At 44.9% G+C, this 20,145-nt stretch overlaps 1 protein-coding gene across 3 annotated transcripts in view; it reads left to right on the forward strand.

Annotated features, from left to right (window-relative positions):
* NBR1 (NBR1 autophagy cargo receptor) overlaps positions 1-20,145 on the forward strand; it is a 222,139-nt gene that overhangs the window by 177,993 nt on the left and 24,001 nt on the right. For all 3 annotated transcript variants that reach the window (XM_073608374.1, XM_073608375.1, XM_073608376.1), the window contains one exon: positions 5,277-5,382. In XM_073608374.1, the coding sequence (XP_073464475.1) occupies positions 5,277-5,382 (106 nt within the window). The remainder of the gene's footprint in view (positions 1-5,276; positions 5,383-20,145) is intronic.

Consider the following 20,145-nt stretch of genomic DNA (forward strand, 5'->3'; position numbering starts at 1 on the left):
ATTTGGTCCTTAATAATATCATCATGGGGTCAGTTCTCTGCATTGGCTTTCCTTTTAAAGAGAGCCCTGGCATTGTACACTCTGATTACAACCTTCGTCCAGGGTGTCATCCATATACAGTCCCCCAATTAAATCCTTGTTACCCCTTGGGATATGAACCTGGTTCTGTTTGTCCTTCAAAGGCCTTCCTTTGAAATTATCACAGTCCTATTTCTGCCTTGACCAACAAGGTGGCCTTCCTTGTGGCTATCACCTCAGCCAGATATGTGTCTAAAAAAGCAGTCCTGTCTTGTAAAGAACCCTTACTGGTTCCTCACAGGCATAAGGTAGACCTGAGACCTAGGCCCTCCTTCCTTCCAGAAGTGGGCTTGGCTTTTCACCTCAACCAGGACAATTTATTGTCCTCCCGATCCAGTTCACCAGAAGGAGATGTGCATAAATGTGGTCCAAGCTGTTCATTTATCTTTTATTATTTTCTTTCAAGCTCCTTTCTTTCAGGAAGACTTGCTCTGTATTTATTTGTCATCCTGAATGAGCCATGGAAGAGCACCCTAACTTCCTGCTCCACTTTTTCCAGGTGGATCCATCAGATCATTGTACAAATGTATGGTCTCAAGAACTCCATTACTGCTGTGACCACGTGTTGGGCAACTCAGCACTGGGTCTCACTTCTCCAGGTCTATAAGGTTGCCACCTAGTCCTCAGCAGATTTTTTGGACTCACAACATGTTGCAAGGGGCTCTGTGAGTTTCTTTCTTGTTGGACCTGTAGGCCTGTGTTGCCTCCTGTCCTTCTGTTGGACTTCTTTAGGACATCCCGGTTGTCTAAGAATCCTATCTTCCTCCAGAAACAATGATTTTTGTACTCGCCCTCAGAGTTTACTTAAGCCATACTCCACATGCTGGTTGTGGGAGGGATTATACCCCATCAATTTTTTTTTGATTACTAGTGTCAGCTCCTCCTGTAAGCAAAAGTATAACTCAGTTGTTTAAAAATCCTGTGTCCCCCCCATGGATCCTGAGAAATTGATTTTACATTTCTTTTCAGCAAAGCAGTGTTCAGCACTGCAGGCAGCAGGAGAGGTGTTTACTACTTTACAGGGAGAGCTTTTATTGACATTTTCTATTTTACTCACTGAGTACATTTAGAGAGAACCCAGGTCACCCCATCAGTTTGCAGATTGTGGAACCTTACAACATATTCCTTTGTGTACAGCTTTGGAGGAACCTCTTTCCTGTGTTTGCAGCTCTTCACCTCTCTTCTATATGTGCTAGGTCCCATTACCCCCTCTATTCTGTGTGCAGCTCCTCATACCTCTCACCCCTTTTCTGTGTGTGAAATTGCTCAGACTTTTTTTCTCTCTTTGCTGCTCCCCAGACCCCTCATATTTCTACTTTCATGGGACTTCTTTCCTTTCTTTTCTCTTTATAGCTCCTCCGATCACTTCCCCCTCTGTGATTTCCTTTGACCCGTTTCTCCAGTTAAGGTTTCTGGGACCTCTTACCCTTCCTTTCTGTGTGTATGGAATGCTTTTCATTTTTCTTCTCTGCAGTGTTTCACCTCTCTTACCTCTGCTCTGTATGCAGCTTCTCCATCCTCTCATTAGTACTTTCTGCGTACATCTCCATAAACCTCCTACACTCCTGTGTGCAGCCCCTGGGACCTTTCACTCCACCCTATACAGCTCCTCATAGTGTGCAATTAAAGTGAAACTAAACCATCCTATCCTTTTCATCCAAGGATGCTGCCATCTTAGCCTCTTTGATCTGCAACTGCCATGGTACTGCACATGTGATCAATTATGACACCATAATATATAACCATTTAATGGTTTTACAGTTTGAGAGCAAACATAAATGTGACAGCATTCCAATATGCTGGGAATGTAACTGTGTTTTGAAACCATCAAGGGGCAATTCACACTGCCCCTCCATGAAATCACAGAGCAGCCAGAGCGATTTACTGCCCCAGCCACTCTGCGTTGCCGCCTGGCTAGGGGGCAAGTGTGGTGCATGCTTCAGCGCACTGCACCATTCCCCGATTTTTTATTTTTTTTTTTTTTTAAACTTTATGTGAAGCGTACAAAACATACTCTTCATACACTACAAAGTCGGGCGGCACAATGCGCTGCCTGACATTGCTTTGGGCTGGTGTGCTGAGATAACATGTCTGCATTTTATTGCAGCGTGCTGCATTGCAGTGTGAATGTGACGCATAGGAAACGATTGTTTCTTATGTGTCGCTGTGGTGACAGACTTTTTACACTACATACAGTCAGGTCCATAAATATTGTGACATCGACACACTTCTAATCTTTTTGGCTCTATACACCACCACAATGGTTTTGAAATGAACAAGATGTGCTTTAACTGCAGACTTTCAGCTTTAACCACTTCAGCCCGGAAGAATTTACCCCCTTCCTGATCAGAGCAATTTTTGCGATTCGGCACTGCTTCGCTTTAACTGACAATTGCGCGGTCGTGGGACGTGGCTCCCAAACAAAATTGACATCCTTTTTTCCCACAAATAGGGCGTTCTTTTGGTGGTATTTGATCGCCTCTACGGTTCTTATTTTTTGCGCTATAAACAAAAACGACAATTTTAAAAAAAACACATTATTTTTGACTTTTTGCTATAATAAATATCCCCAAAAATATATATAAAAAACAATTTTTTTCCTCAGTTTAGGCCAATACGTATTCTTCTACATATTTTTGGTAAAAAAAATCGTAATAAGCGATTATTGATCGGTTTGCACAAAAGTTATAGCGTTTACAAAATAGGGGATAGTTTTATGGCATTTTTATTAATAATTTTTTATTTTTTTAAATGGCAGCGATCAGCGATTTTTATTGTGACTACGACATTATGGCGGACACATCGGCCATTTTTGACACATTTTTGGGACCATTGTCATTTATACAGCAATCAGTGCTATAAAAATGCACTGATTCCTGTGTAAATGACACTGGCAGTGAAGGGGTTAACCACTAGGTGGCAATGTAGGGGTTAAGTGTGTCCTAGGGGCGTGTTTCTAACTGTCAGGGGGATGGGCTGTGTGTGTGACGTCACTGATCTCTGCTCCGATGACAGGGAGCAGAGATCGAGCGACACTGTCACTAGGCAGAACGGGGAGATGCTGTTTACATTAGCATCTCCCTGTTCTTCCTCCCCGTGAGGCGATCGCGGGTATCCCTGCAGCGATCGAGTCCGCGGGACCCGCGACCCGACTCACAGAGCTTTGCTGCGGGTGCCCGCTGGCCGCCTCTTAAAGGGCAACGTACAGGTACGTGGTTTTGCCTGTACGAGCTCTTCTGCCGCAGTATATCTGCGTGAGGCGGTCGGCAAGCGGTTAATTTGAGGGTATTTACATCCAAATCAGGTGACCGGTGTAGGAATTACAACAGTTTGTATATGTGCCTCCCACATTTTAAGGGACCAAAATTAATGGGACAATTGGCTGCTCAGCTGTTCCATGGCCAGTTGTGTGTTATTCCCTCATTATCCCATTTACAAGGAGCAGATAAAAGGTCCAGAGTTCATTTCAAGGGTGCTATTTGCATTTGGAATCTGTTGCTGTCAACTCTCAATATGAGATCCAAAGGGCTGTCACTATCAGTGAAGCAAGCCATCATTAAGCTGAAGAAACAAAACAACCCCATCAGAGACATAGCAAAAGATTAGGTGTGGCCAAATCAACTGTTTGGAACATCCTTAAAAAGAAAGAACGCATCGGTGAGCTCAGCAACACCAAAAGACCCGGAAGACCACGAAAAACAGCTGTGGTGGATGACCGAAGAATTCTTTCCCTGGTGAAGAAAACACCCTTCACAACAGTTGGCCAGATCAAGAACACTCTCCAGGAGGTAGATGTATGTGTGTCAAAGTCAACAATGAAGAGAAGACTTCACCAGAGTGAATACAGAGGGTTCACCACAAGATGTAAACCATTGGTGAGCCTCAAAAACAGGAAGGCCAGATTAGAGTTTGCCAAACAACATCTAAAAAAGCCTTTACAGTTCTGGAACAACATCCTATGGACAGATGAGACCAAGATCAACTTATACCAGAGTGATTGGAAGAGAAGAGTATGGAGAAGGAAAGGAACTGCGCATGATCCAAAGCATACCACCTCATCAGTGAAGCTTGGTGGTGGTAGTGTCATGGTGTGGGCATGTATGGCTGCCAATGGAACTGGTTCTCTTGTATTTATTGATGATGTAACTGCTGACAAAAGCAGCAGGATGAATTCTGAAGTGTTTTGGGCAATATCTGCTCATATTCAGCAAAATGCTTCAGAACTCATTGGACATTGCTTCACAGTGCAGATGGACAATGACCCAAAGCATACTGCGAAAGCAACCAAAGAGTTTTTTAAGGGAAAGAAGTGGAATGTTATGCAATGGCCAAGTCAATCACCTGACCTGAATCCGATTGAGCATGCATTTCACTTGCTGAAGACAAAACTGAAGGGAAAATGCCCCAAGAACAAGCAGGAACTGAAGACAGTTGCAGTAGAGGCCTGGCAGAGCATCACCAGGGATGAAACCCAGCGTCTGATGATGTCTATGCGTTCCAGACTTCAGGCTGTAATTGACTGCAAAGGATTTGCAACCAAGTATTAAAAAGTGAAAGTTTGATGGATGATTGTTAATCTGTCCCATTACTTTTGGTCCTTTAAAAAGTTGGAGGCACATATACAAACTGTTGTAATTCCTACACTGTTCACCTGATTTGGATGTAAGTACCCTCAAATTAAAGCTGAAAGTCTGCAGTTAACGCACATCTTGTTTGTTTCATTTCAAATCCATGGTGGTGGTGTATAGAGCCAAAAAAAATTAGAATTGTGTCAATGTCCCAATATTTATGGACCTGACTGTATGTCACCGCACATAGTGTGAATTGGCCCTTAATCGATGGGTTTAGTTTGGCTTTAAGCAGAATCCACCCTGCTTCCCTGTATGCAGTTCTTTAGACCGTTCACTGGACTTTCCTGTGTGCAGCTTTAGGGACCTCCAATCCTGCTTTTCTATGTGCAGCACATGAAATCTGTCACACCTATCCTTTGTGTGTAGCTTCTGAGACCTTTTACACCTCTCCCTCTCCTCTGTATGCAGCTCCCGGGACTTCTCATCTCATCTTGTGTCCAGACAGGCAAATATAACAAATCAGATTTAGGTGACATTCATCTGTTTAGAAAAGTGTTGTTTATATAGAGAGTACTGCAAAAGATGTTGGATATCGGTATACTAATGCTGTCTGTCCTGTTCCACCAGGCAAATAACTAGAGGAAGTATTGCAGGTGGTCTGGTGAAGGGAGCCCTGTCTGTGGCTGCATCTGCCTACAAGGCTCTTTTTGTTGGTCAGCAAGAGAATCCGATGGTAAGTTCATCGTTTTTAAATTTGGTGAACAGAATATGAGAACATTACTACCTCACATATTTAGTCTATAATATGTTTTTTTTAATTTTTTTTTATTAACTCATTCTTAGAATCTACACTTGTTTTTAGCTTTTATCAGGTTTTTTATGGTGGTAGGTTATAGCTGCTGCCAAACTTTTCATAAATGCATGGTATAGTCACGGTAAGCATCATAATTGAGAACTGTTGTCTATGGAACACTGGACCCAGCTGAGTAAAGATCAGTAATACAGTGATGAGTACAGAGCCATAAAACAAAAATTGAAAATTTTACATTTGAGTGCAGTAATTTATGCACATATGCTGCTTTTAATGCTTTGTAGATTTTACTGCTTAGACATGATGAGATTACAGTACTAATTAACTATTCTAAAATTGCAGCATTCTATTCCCAGATATCCTGTTAAGACTTTGTTAGCTATTTAAAGATTAAGGCTCCATGAACACTGTAAGCTTAAAAAATTGCAGAGAAACGCTGGATGAAAAGGTTTATAATAGCGTTTTTGTGCTAGCTTTTAGCAGCAGTTAGGAGCATTCAGCTTTTTTTTTCTGCAGACAAATCACTCCCAAAAATACAAAAAAAAGTTTATTTTTTCTGCTCCTAGAAGTTTAGGCTTCAAAAACACTTCTAGACTAAAAATAGTCTGCTTGGACAACTAGGATAACACTATTTGCTTCTATAAGGGGGCCTCAACGCCAAGCAGCCGCATATATGCGGCCCTGTGTAAACAACGTACCATGCTGAGAGCACGCTCCCAGCGCGGTAGCTGCCAGGCATAGATAAACTCGTGATTCTTAATTGCGATTGCGAGCTTTCCGATCATGTGACAGATAATCACAAAGGTCACATGACCCGAATGCCCACCTCCCGCTTTTAGAGCTCTTAAAGGGCTGGGAGGCAGTCTGTGCCAAGGGGTTAAACTAGTATGTATGGAGTCTTAGCTGTTGACATTGGTGTTCATGGACTTATATAAGAAGGACTAATAAAGGAATCTTAAGTAAGCGATCCCAGATTTTAAGGGTTGCTAAAACACAAGAAGATGTATAGTTTGCCTGAGGACGTAAGGATGAAAATCCATGGTAAAGACACGAAAGTAAAGAGATAATGATTGCGCGATTTGTACCCATAATTTCCTTGAAGAGTTATGAGACCAGCCTAATACTCAAGCTATGTAAACTGCTTCATTGTAATGACCCATATGGGGCAGGCTCACTCCTCCTAAATATTTGGGCCTAGTTAAGGTGTCATATTCTCATGCTAGAATCCGTTATAATGCACAAATAAAGATTTTAAAGAACTGAAGAAGGAACTTTATTGGTACAGTTTGAAGTATATATAGAATATGGGACAAAATTTACATTTTCAGGAGTGTCATCCTTCCAAACCATAAATGCTTGAAAACCCACCAATCCTTCAACCTGTTATTTACAACTGATAAGTGTTTATAATTTAAATCATAAAGAGATTCAAGGTTCTGGCTCTACGTCTCCGTCAACCTGATCGGATGCGTAAACCAATTCGTCTCAAAATCTCTAAGGATATTTATACTAGCGACCCAGTTAAGGTACTCGCCGAGTTTCATAAACTTCTATCACATTTATATGAGTCCAAGACAGATGTTGATCCATCCTTACTTGACACTTTTCTTATCGTACATCACACGACACAGAGTCATAGTAGTTACTATGTGGGTTATAGGCCACCTTCAGGTGATGGACACTGGCATGCCCTAAGACAAAAAGTGCCCTCCCTATATAACCCCTCCCACTACTGGGAATATCTCAGTTTTTTCGCCAGTGTCTAAGGTGTTGGTCACGAGTAAAGATGTGCTGTGCTGAGCTTCACTGGAGCAATCCTTGCTGGGGCTAGCCACGCAGACCGGATCCATTCAAAGTGTCTTTTTGGCCAAATTGAATGATACCCAGGCCTCATATCCGAAGAAACGAGGTCTTGCATGTAACCGCTTCTCTTTTTAGAGAGTTGGATCCCGGGATCCAGTACTTTTTGGTAGTAAGGCCATAAAGTTTTACTGGCGGAGGGGCTATTACAGGTCCAGGATAGTGGGTTTCCTCGAGGATCCCCAGCTCCTGAAGGTTTAATGGAACCCACCATGAAGGGTGAAGATTGGGTCTGTTGGTTTACCACAGAAAACCCTGTGGCAGGTAAGTGGAGTATTCTAAGAAATTTTTTGAATTTTCTTATGAATGTCTCCTTTAAGATCAGTAAATTATGTCATGCCTATGTGTCACCACTGGGGGCTGTATTGAGCACTCACCGCCTCACGATGAGAGAGCATGCTGTGTCAGGAGAGCTGAGATGCTTCTTCCTCCAGGCAGACAACGGGACCTCCGGTAAGCTTGAGGGGGGTTCTTCTCCCCACCAATCGCCCTCCTGTGCTGATTGTCTTCCCCTCTTCATGGGGGAAGAAGCGCTTTAGGTTTTCTTTTGAAAAAAAAAAAGAACTGGCGTGATCAGCACGTCGCTCGGCGGCTTACAGACCCCCCCCCCCCCATGCCATGCTACTTCATCCCGTGGGTCCCAGAGAACCTGTAGCCTGTCATTCGCGCGGGAAAAGGCTTCCTTTAAAAAAAAAAAAAAAGGGTGGGGGGGGAAGAGCTGTAGGCAACGCGGGGGGGGGGGGGCTTAGCGCCGTTGGCATCCTCTGACGGCAGGCTGTGTAGGGACACACAAGCAAAGGTGGCGTTAAGAGGTTTGGTTGGTGAAAAAAGGCATTTCCTTTGACACATTTTACTGCTGCATCAGGCTGGGCATTAATAGCAGCAACTGTTCTGGACTATCGCTCAAGCAGTGTATGCATTCCTTCTGGTAGTACCTCTGCTTTGTGCATCGGGCTATGAGCAGAAGGGGGATAAGGAACACCTCTAAGGGTTCTAGAGGGTCTGTTGCATGACAGTCTAGATCCATCACTAAAAAGATGGCATCCTCCTCTGAGAGTGATGTGGCCAGTCAGAGTGAGCCATTGGGGGGGGGGGGGGGGGGCTAGTGTTGCACTAGCTCTTGACACTGCAGCCCCTGTATATATCACTAAGGAGGTTTTCTCTTCTACCATTTTAAGTTTGGCGCAAAAGATTGATGCGTTAATCACGTCCCAGAGTGGGCCTAAGCGTAGCAGATCCCCGTCCACTGCTCAGGATCCTCATGCTGAGGAACAAGGGGCGAGAGATAATGAAATTCTCTCAAAAGATCAGGAAGAGGTTTCCTGATCAGCAGGCCCAGGAGTTGGCGGGTATATCAGAAGCATTGTGTTTCACAGTAGACGCTATGAAAGAATGCTAGGGCTGGTGCATGTGCGTAGAATCCTATGGTTGAAAAATTGGTCAGCCGAAGTGCCATGTAAAAAGCTTTTGGCCAGTTTCCCATTTCATGGTAAACGGTTATTTGGAGACTATCTGGATAAGCATATCCAAAGAATTTCTAATGGGAAAAGTTCTCTTTTACCAGTTAAGAAGAAGTTTAAGCGTTTTTCCTTTTAAACGTGCATCTTCTCCAGTGCCGGGGCATCAGCCTCCAGGCAGTCTCGACGGCCTCCACCGTCAGGTTCAAGAGGAAGACCTCAGGGGCAGTCCCAGGGCCAAGAGAGGACCTGGGGCAGGAAACCTGCGAAGCAAAATACTAAAGCCTCCTTAGGAAGGGGCGCCCCCGCTCGCTCGAGTGGGGGGAAGGCTTCTACACTTTTCAAAGATCTGGCAGGAACAATGTCAAGACAGATGGGTGGCTTCCTCAATTTCACTAGGTTACAAACTAGAGTTCCGAGAATTCCCGTCTCCTCAATTTCTCAGATCAAACGTTCCCAGAGCCCCAGGGAAAATGAAGTCTCTCTTTCTGGTTTTGGATCATCTCTTGTCTCAAAAGGTGATATCAGTGGTTCCCACAAAAGAGCAGGGGTCGGGGTTTTATTCAAACCTCTTCACGGTACCAAAACCAAACGGGGAAGTCAGACCCAATTTAGATCTCAAGGATCTAAACTGGTACTTGAATATCCGCTCCTTTTGCATGGAGTCAATCCGATCAGTTGTCTCTGTCACGGACCTGGCCGGAGCAGAGGCTGTTGGAGAGGACTGTATGCAAGCCTGTTGCCCACCGATTATGGGCCCTAGCATTTGAGGTGAATGAGAAATCCAGTCTGAACTGTATTAATCGGACTCAGTCATGTATATATTGTATGGGGACTCCTTACTGTATATTTGTGTCCCTGAAGAGGGAGGGGGGATTCCTCCAGCAGCCCCCTGCTGATAAGACTGATTCATTCTGCTGGGACACATCCTGTGAGGAGATGCTGGTGTTATCAACATGTGTTTATGTTAATTGAGAGAGCTGATCACATTAGCCACCAGCCCTGGCTAGGAGACGAATGGTCTAGGCTGAGGAGGGGGGAGATTGTTGTTTGTATTGTTAATTGTATTAATGTGTGAAGCTCGGTGCCCACAAGACTGTCATCTGGTCTGGGTACATTTTGTAGTAAATTAGGTCATGTTAATTAGGTTAGCTTTGAGTCATCCCTGCTGTATAAAGGTCTGTGAGATCTCAAAATAAAGGCAGTTCTGATGTACTCCAAGACTGGTGTTGTCTAGTTCTTGGGGTTCCTATGGCCAGATCCATTGGACTCCTGTTCCAGAACTTAGGAAGCGGTATATGACGGAAGCACTCAAGCGGAGTGTGGGGCGTTCCGTGACATTGGTGGCAAGCAGCGGGAAAGCTTCCTGAAGTCTGAAGTCTGGGACATCCAAACCTCCAACTGGATCCAAGATCAGCATAGCAGACTTCAGTCACCCCAGCAGAGATATGGACCTGGCATCAGAATTCCCGGGGCTGCTGCGGATCATCCTTTCAACGTACACCAGGACTGTGTCTGAGGATGAATACCTGGAGCTCAGGCAGCTGATTCGGGTGGAGCTCTGGATTGCAGCCCTCCGTCTCGCTGGTATAAAACAGGGCAAGTGCTTTCCAACCCAAGAGCAACGGGCCAGTGACCAACGGGCATTGCGGATGGCATTCCTGGGAGAGCAGCCCCAGGAGCAATGGGTGACTGAGTTGGACAGGTTGGTCCAGCAGGAGATAGAGCTGGACAATCGATATCGGGCTCTGCAATGGCACGCAGAGGAGGGATATTTAGGGGAGACAACAGAATGCTCTCCGGAGGGATATGACTTTGGCGGCCCTGGATTGCTGTGGGAGAACCTTACAGATCTTTTTATGTTTGGCGATGAAGGGGAACCTGACCTTGAGGACATGAGAGACTATAGAGAGTCTATGCTCGGTCTTGCAGGGGTCTCAGAGCTCAAACCTGATCTGGACCATTTGCTAAGAAAGGAACAGCATCTGGAAAGGGCATACAGGAAACTGCTAGAACAAGTTCAGCAGCATGCCAGAGAATCGGCAGTGGAAAATCCGGAGATTGCCGTCCCCAAACCTGAAGTGCTGACAACAGGGCAGAGCTCTGCTAACCTCTGTCCAGAAATGATAACATCTTCTGGGTTCCATGGACAGGAGATGGTGAACCCCTATTCCCCGACATCAGTTGCAGAGACATGGGATTTGATAGACTTTTCTGCTGAGGAAGAACAACCTGATGAGCCTCCAGCAGAAGAGCTGCTATCGGGGCCAAAGTTCACTGTGTTCTGCCCAGCACCAACAGTGGCTTCGGCCTTCCTGAGAGAAGAGGTAGTCAGCCTTTCTCCCACAACACTGACAGGGACATGTGATTTTCTGCCAGCAGCATCTATGGAGTTAAAACAAACTTCTCCAGCTGAAGATCTGGTAACTGAACAGAGGGTCCAAGACCTCTGTCCCACACTTTTACCAATTCCAGAGACTGGGGATTTAATAGACGTTTCTGTAGAGGAGGAACCACCTGGCAAACCCCCAGCAGAAGTGCTGGCAACCGGACAGAGGGTCCAAGACCTCTGCCCCATACCTGCAGCAATTGTGGAGGTCCAAGGAGAGAATGCAGTCATCACCTCACAACTGCAGCTTGATCTGGTGTCGGTTGATGGGGCTTCAGTCCCCACCTGTATACCCCAGGGATGCTGGGCAGTCGGCCCAGATCCCCAACAGCAGGATGGAGTGAGCCCAGTCCCCCTGTCTTCTCTCCAGCGGCAGAAAGGATTCCAGGGAGAAGAGCCAGTCCGGGCCTCTCCCCAGCGGCAGATATGTTCTCTGAGAGAGGCAGAGGATGGCTGGGTGAGTAATACACTGTTTGGAATAATTTGTTTGGGGTACTGTGTGGGTACAGGCAGTAGAGGACTGGAACTATGGACTAACTTCGGAGTCAACCCGTCTGGGGTCTCCTCCTGTGTTAGTCTCCTGCCGAAAGGGGAGAAATGTCACGGACCTGGCCGGAGCAGAGGCTGTTGGAGAGGACTGTATGCAAGCCTGTTGCCCACCGATTATGGGCCCTAGCATTTGAGGTGAATGAGAAATCCAGTCTGAACTGTATTAATCGGACTCAGTCATGTATATATTGTATGGGGACTCCTTACTGTATATTTGTGTCCCTGAAGAGGGAGGGGGGATTCCTCCAGCAGCCCCCTGCTGATAAGACTGATTCATTCTGCTGGGACACATCCTGTGAGGAGATGCTGGTGTTATCAACATGTGTTTATGTTAATTGAGAGAGCTGATCACATTAGCCACCAGCCCTGGCTAGGAGACGAATGGTCTAGGCTGAGGAGGGGGGAGATTGTTGTTTGTATTGTTAATTGTATTAATGTGTGAAGCTCGGTGCCCACAAGACTGTCATCTGGTCTGGGTACATTTTGTAGTAAATTAGGTCATGTTAATTAGGTTAGCTTTGAGTCATCCCTGCTGTATAAAGGTCTGTGAGATCTCAAAATAAAGGCAGTTCTGATTTACTCCAAGACTGGTGTTGTCTAGTTCTTGGGGTTCCTATGGCCAGATCCATTGGACTCCTGTTCCAGAACTTAGGAAGCGGTATATGACGGAAGCACTCAAGCGGAGTGTGGGGCGTTCCGTGACAGTCTCCATCCTACAAGGAGAAGAATTTCTGACATCAATCGACATCAAGGATGCTTATCTCCATGTGCCAATTTTTCCCGTTCACCAGAAATTTCTGTGCTTTAAGGTAGAAAATCGTCATTTTCAGTTTGTAGCTCTGTCTTTTCGGTCTAGCTACTGTACCTCGAGTGTTCACAAAGATCCTGGCCCCCCTTTAGCCAGGTTAAGGGCTCAGGGTATAACGATTCTAGCCTACTTAAACGATCTGCTCTTGGTAGACCAGTCAGAAACCCACCTAAACCAAAGTTTAGTCACAGCCGTGAGTTAACTAGTATTCCTAGGCTGAATTCTCAACCTAGAGAAATCCTCTTTAAAACCATCAAGGAGATTGCAGTACTTGGAGCTGATCATAGATACAGTTCTGAAGAGGGTGTTCTTACTCCAGGGAAGGATCAGTTCCATAGGGGAACTAATTCAGCTTGTCAAAACAAAGAAAAGTCCTTCTATTCGGCTTTGCATGAAGTTGTTAGGAAAGATGGTGGCTTCTTTCGAGGCCGTTCCTTATGCGCAGTTTCATTCAAGACTGCTGCAAAACAGTATTGTGTCAACTTGGAACAAGTAGATCCAGGCTTTGGACTTTCCAATGCACTTATTCCCCGAAGTGCGTCAGAGCCTCAATTGGTTGAAGTCCAGGAATCTTCAACAGGGGAAATCCTTTCTACCAGTATTCTGGATGGTGGTAACGACGGATGCCAGCCTTCTAGGCTGGGGAGCAGTCCTGGAAGAAACATCTGTCCAAGGGAAGTGGTCCAAATCGGAGAGGACCTTGCCCATCAATATTCTAGAAATTCGGGCAGTACGTCTGGCCCTAGAGGCCTGGATGCTCAGACTACAGAATTGCCTTTCAGGATCGAATCCGACAATGCCACAGCTGTGGCCTACATCAATCGCCAAGGGAGCACGAGAAGTCGTGCAGCCCAAAGAGAGGTGAATCATGTTCTATCTTGGGAAGAAAACAACATCCTTTGCCTATCGGCGATTTTCATTCCAGGGATAGAAAATTGGCAGGCGGACTACTTGAGTCTACAATTGTTTCCAAGAGAATGGTCCCTTCACCCGACCTCTTTCTGTCCATATGTCAAAAATGGGGTGTTCTGGACGTGGATCCAGATTCAACAACAAGGTCGACAACTTTGTGTCAAAGAACAAGGGATCCGCTGGCATGCGGAACAGATGCCTTGGTCTTTCTATGGGATCAGTTTTCACCGATCTTTGCGTTCCCTCCTGTTCTGCTGCTTCCGTGCCTTCTTTGGAGGATCAAGCAGGAAGGGAAGGAGGTGGTTCTTGTGGCCCAGGAGATCTTGGTTTGCCTAGATCATAAAGATGGCAGTAGGGAACCCTTGGACCCTACCACTGTGGCCAGACCTTCTCTCGCAAGGTCCGGTATTCCATCCTACCTTACAAACGCTAAATTTAACGGTTTGGCTATTGAGTCCCACATTCTAAAAGATCGTGGGTTGACAGCTTCAGTAGTTTCTACCTTGGTTAATGCTAGGAAACTGGCCTCCAGGGTCATATACTATAGAGTCTGGAAGGCGTATGTCTCCTGGTGTGAATCCAGGGGTTGGCACTCCAGGAAATATGTCTTGGGTAGGATCCTTGAATTCCTACAGATGGGATTGGAGATGAAGCTGGCCCCTGAGTACTATCAAAGGCCAAGTTTCAGCCTTATCTGTATTTTTTCAACGACCTCTTGCCTCTCACTCTCTGGTTCGTAACTTTATTCAGGGGGTAACACAGATTAATCCTCCAGTGAGGACACCCCTGAACCCTTGGGATTTGAATTTAGTCCTGTCACCTGTACAAAAACAGCCTTTTGAGCCTATACGGGATATTCCCTTGGTCCTCTTGAAGAGGAAAATAATTTTTTTGGTTGCCATATCCTCTGCTAGAAGAGTATCAGAGTTGGCGGCTTTCTTGTAAAGAGCCATATTTGATTATTCATAAGGATAAGGTGGTATTGCGGCCTCATCCTAGATTCTTACCGATGGTATTGACAGGTTCTCATTTAAACCAGGGTATTGTTCTACCTTCTTTTTTTCCAGAACCTCAGTCTGTGGAAGAGAGCTCACTACATTCTGTTGATGTAGTGAGAGCGGTCAAGGTCTATTTAAAGATGACCACTCAGTTTCGCAAAACAGATGTTTTGTTTGTATTGCCAGATGGTCCTAAAAGGAGCATCAAAATCTACTATTTCCAAATGGATTCGTCAAGTGATTGTTCAGGCTTATGGTTTAAAGAGGAAAATTCCTCCTTTTCATGTTAAAGCGCACTCCACCAGGGCTGTTAGTGCTTCTTGGGCAGTGCATCACCAGGCTTCCATGGCTCAGATCTGCAAGGCCGCAACTTGGTCTTCAGTCCATTACCAGATTCTACCAAATTGATGTAAAAGGTCATGAGGATATCACCTTTGGGCGCAGTGTACTGCAGGCTGCAGTATGACTCCTCTTGTCTCTTAGTGCCCTACTTTTTGTTGTCTCCCTCCCTTCAGTTGCCATTGCTATGGGACATCCCACATAGTAACTACTATGTACGATAAGAAAACAGGATTTTTTTTAACAGCTTACCTGTAAAATCCTTTTCTTTGAAGTACATCACGGGACACAGAGGTCCCTCTCTTCTTTGGTATTGCATAGCTACAAAACTGAGGTACTCCCAGTAGTGGGAGGGGTTATATAGGGAGTGCACTTTTTGTCTTAGGGCGTGCCAGTGTCCATCACCTGAAGGTGGCCTATAACCCACATAGTAACTACTATGGCTCTGTGTCCCATGATGTACTTCAAAGAAAAGGATTTTACAGGTAAGCTGTTATAAAAATCCTGTTTTTTTTACTAATACAACTCTCTCTACACTCTCGACGGAAAACCGAGATGCACTAGAAAGCCCTATATCGCTTGAAGAAGTGCTACGTGCTATCAAATCCCTTAAACCCCATAAACTTCCCGGCCCAGACGGTCTTCTGCCACATATTATAAAAAATTTGCTGATTGGCTAGCCCCCCTTTTAGTTAATGCTTTCAATTCCCTTCTAAAGCAGCGTTCCTTTGGTGGGAAAACACTCACCACTATAATCTCCATAATTCCCAAGCCTAACTCTGATCATACCTCCTGGGCTAATTATAGGCCTATATCCTTACTGAATCTAGACATCGAGCTCTTGGCCAAGGTTCTTGCATTGCGACTCAACAACGTAATTGGTACCCTTCATTCCCTGCCGACAGGCCAGTGACAATGTCAGGCGTGTAGTCCTTCTGCAACATTTAGCTTGCAAACAACAAATTCCCCTACACCTATTGTCCCTCGATATCAAAAAGGCCTTTGATACCGTGTCCGGGTCTTACCTTCATTACACCTTACTTAAATGGGGATTTGGCCCCCATTTCCTTCGATGGGTCATGGCCCTTTATGATAATCCCCAAGCTTACATCAGATATTCTGGTTTCCAATCGCCCGGGGAACTAGACAGGGTTGTCCCCTCTCCCCACTAATTTTTGCTCTTGTTCTAGAACCACTGGCCCTAGCAATTCGGGCGAATCCAGATATTAAAGGTATTGAAGTTGCCTTCTATTGCCACAAATTATGCCTATTTGCCGACGATGCCCTGATGTTCGTCACCTCACCCCGTATTACATTACCTAACCTAATACTTACTTTAGATCGCTTTGCCACTATATCGGGTCTTAAAGTCAACCAATCGAAGTCCATAGCGCTCAATATTTCCCTACCGCCGACTGAGGTCTCCTATTTGCAGGAAACATTTTCCTTTAGGTGGGCGATATCACATCTCCCCTACCTCAGTGTCAAACTCACTGGCGACCCAGCCCTTTTATATCAAACTAATTATCTCCCTATGCTGGCCCATCTGTCAGCCCTTATGGCAGCTTGGCAACCCCTTTATGTTTCTTGACTGGGTCGTATAACTGCAGTGAAGATGTCCCTATTACCTAAGATACTCCTATCTCTTCCGGGTCTTGCCCATAGCAGTGCCCTCCTATTTTTTTTGTATAATCCAGAGCCGTATACATAAATACATATGGGGACCCTTTAAACCCAGGGTATCTTCCTCTATACTAATGCACCACAGATTACACGGTGGACTGGGTGTCTCTTGCTTTTCCAAATACTATCAGGCAGCCCAACTGGCCCAGATTGCCCTCTATCATGCTACTGTGGAGGTCCCGCTGTGGGTGAGCCTCAAAGCAATAGACCTTGACCCTCCTTTGGTAGATAATTTGCTTTGGTTACAACGCCAAGAACGCAAGTCCTTACATAACCCGGTGACCGCACATTCCCTGCAGCTATGGGATAGGCTCAGGGGTCCCTTTAAACTACACTCCCCGCACTACCCCCTATTATCCTTCCTAGGACACCCGCTGTTCTTGCCGGCTCACATAGACCCAGATGCTTTTACAATTTGGAAGCGTTTCGGTTTAACTAGGCTAATCAATCTGGTCACTTCCTCTTCCCTGAAAACCTTTTCGAGCCTGCAGAACAAAAAAGGGTACCCCCCTAAATGGGACTTTGACAGACCACCAACTCAATAATAAAATGTAATCTTTTAATGATATAGAATAAAAAACATGTATCGTATACACATAACAAGAATACACAATATGTATCACATGGAAAGCAAAACAATACATGTACAAATATAAATCATCCTGTGTAAATTCCAAGGGATAATCTGCCCTAATGCCTGACACATTTCTGGTATACAGTGTTCAGATACCTTCATCAGGGACTGAGAGTTGGATAAATGGAGCGATCAAAGGAACCATATCTTATTTAATGAGCCATTCGCAGTTTCACTGTACCGGCCGTGTGTACTTACATGTGCATGGCTTAATCTTTGAGACAAGCAAATGCTACTAGACTTTTCGAGCCTGCAGGAGCAATTCCAAATCCCAAACAGGGAAATCTTCCGTTACCTACAAATATCCCACTTTTTTGCTTCTTACCTGCGCGCCTCTACATCACCGGCTAATATGACACCGTACGAAGGTATCTGTAACTCTTATCCCCACGCTCCAGGTATCCTTTCTAAATTGTACACCCACCTCACGACTACATCTTCCCACCTCCCCTCCTATACTGCCCGTTGGACCAATGATCTGAACATCTCTCTAGAACAGGAAGATTGGGATGACATTTGGGCTATGACTAATTCCTTGACCCAAAACATACTCGCTGTTGAGATCAGCTACAAAGTGCTTTTGCGCTGGTATCTGGTCCCGGCAAGAATTGCTAAATACCTTTTGACCTACCCTCCCACGTGTTTTCGAGGTTGCGGAGAGTGGGATACATATGTACATATCTGGTAGACGTGCCCGATCGTGAATCGATTTTGGGCTGAAATCTTTAGAATAGGGTTGCTCCGATACCACTTTTTTAGGACTGAGTACAAGTACCGATACCGTTTACCGATACTTTTTTTTTTTTAATGTCACGTGACAGTGGTTTCTTTTTTTTCTTTTTTCTTTTTTTTTTTTTTTTTTAGGGGAGGGTGTGGATGGTGTCTGTGTGTTTTTTTATTTACATTTTTATTATTTTTTACAATAATATTTTTTTTAATTATTTATTGCAATACTTTGTGTTTTTTTTTTTTTTTTAATCAGCCCTGTTGGGGGGCTTTGGTGAGATATCAGGGGTCTTAACAGACCCCTGATATCTCCCCCTTGAGACAGAGAAAGAGACCAAGGATAGAGATTTCCTAGTCCCTTTCTCTGCAGCCTCAGCTGCACTGAAAATGAATGGAGAGAAGACAGCGGCTCCTCTCCATTCATAAACTGAGACATCGTAATCACAGTGGTTTACAATGTTTCAGTTATGTGAATGGACATCATCTGGAGTCAGCTGACTCTGTCCATACAGAAAAGGAAGACTACATGGAGTGGAATAGCAGCAGAACAGAGGGGGCATGGAGGAAGAACGGAGGGGGACAGAAGCAGAATGGAGGGGGCATGGAGGAAGAACAGAGGGGGACAGCAGAATGGAGGGGGCATGGAGGAAGAACGGAGGGGGACAGAAGCAGAACAGAGGGGGACACGGAGGAAGGACAGAGGGACAGAAGCAGAACGGAGGGGGACAGCAGAACAGAGGGGGCATGGAGGAAGAACAGAGGGGGACAGCAGAACGCCATGGAGGAGGATGTGGTGACAGTCAGCGATAATCGTGTGTGGGAGAGTTACAAGCACCGATCACCGCTGTATACATTTTATTAAAGCAGCTGAAAGCCGCTGGGGGAGAAGCTTGTAACTCCCCCACGCAACGATCACTCCAGGTATCGGGTGAAGCATCGGGAGCATTTGCCCGAGTACAAGTACTCGGGCAAATGCTCGGTAGCGGTGCCGATACCGATATCGGTATCGGGACAACCCTACTTTAGAATATTGTCCACTCTACTAAAGAGGCCCCTGCTTTTGCCTTGCTGAACCACTGTCCACCCGATCTTACAAAGGCCCAATCAAAACTAGCAATATACATCATTACAGCTTCTAAACGGACAATCGCGAGGGCCTGGAAATCCCCATCTCTCTACTCGCTAGAGACTAAAAATAGGGTCACCCAAGCTATGATCCATAGTATAAAAGTTATGAAAGCTTGCTGTGAATATCCCAGAAAAGGGCAAGTTTGACAAATAGAGTTGAAGGCCTCTCTCATAAGTGGACATATAGAGTCTAGAAATTGGGAGTAAAAACAAATTGTAAAGCTATCGGGGCCAGGTCTTTTCCCGGCCGTGGATAACTTAATTGCTGATGCGATTTTTTTTTTTCTGTCGTAAATGGTGCTGAAAGTTCTTCAATATTAGCATGCGAGTCGGGAGGGCATTTGTTTGTATATATTGCTTTAATTGACTTATGTGCGATCCTTCGTGTATACCTGTTAGAGCAATTGGAATATTATACAATGATGAGTAATATAATTGAAAGGTCTTAGCTACAGCTTCTGATGTGTATACCAGGCCCTGAGAGGGGCATAATTTTTTGGGAACATATGTATTTAGCTTGTTGGGTTTTGGTCGATTGAGCTAGTATTTTACCAATTTTATTACCAAACTCGTGAATACGACATTGGGCTAGCTCTCTATGACGTAAATGGGATTGATCGAGTAATCTACTAAGTTTGTTTTGTTTGCACAAAAGTGTAAGTTAGCCGCTATAGGTGTTTTTTATGGTCTGCTTCTAAAGTTTGTAAATCCAGAAGTAAAGTTTCTATTTCGAGCAATTTGGCTTTTTTAACCCTAGAACCATTTTTTTGAATAAGCCTCTCAAAACACATTTTAAGGCTTCCCATTGAGAAGGTATAGGGGTAGGATCTTGTAAATGGACTCCTTGAAATTTGCCTATGGCTGCCACTATTTCTGCCTGGACTACTGGGTCTCTTAATAGCGTCTCGTTCAGACAAAATGTTGTACAATGCTTGGTAGTATTTGGAATCAAAAAAGAAGTACATGCAAGAAAGTGGTCAGACCATATGCAAGGCTCTATAGTTGCCAATTAGACCAGCTTAAAGGAGTTGTAAAGGCAGAAGTTTTTATCTTAATGCATATTATGTATTAAAGGAGAAGTATAGCCAAAGCTAGTTTGGCTGTACTTCTCCTATAGCTCACGGGAGTGCAATTTGTTTTGCACTCCTGTGACCCGTTTTTAGTCCGCTCTCTGCTGACATCACGGATTTCAGTCCAGGCAC

Source organism: Aquarana catesbeiana, linkage group LG12, assembly GCF_042186555.1.
Source record: "Aquarana catesbeiana isolate 2022-GZ linkage group LG12, ASM4218655v1, whole genome shotgun sequence".
Classification (NCBI taxonomy): domain Eukaryota; kingdom Metazoa; phylum Chordata; class Amphibia; order Anura; family Ranidae; genus Aquarana; species Aquarana catesbeiana.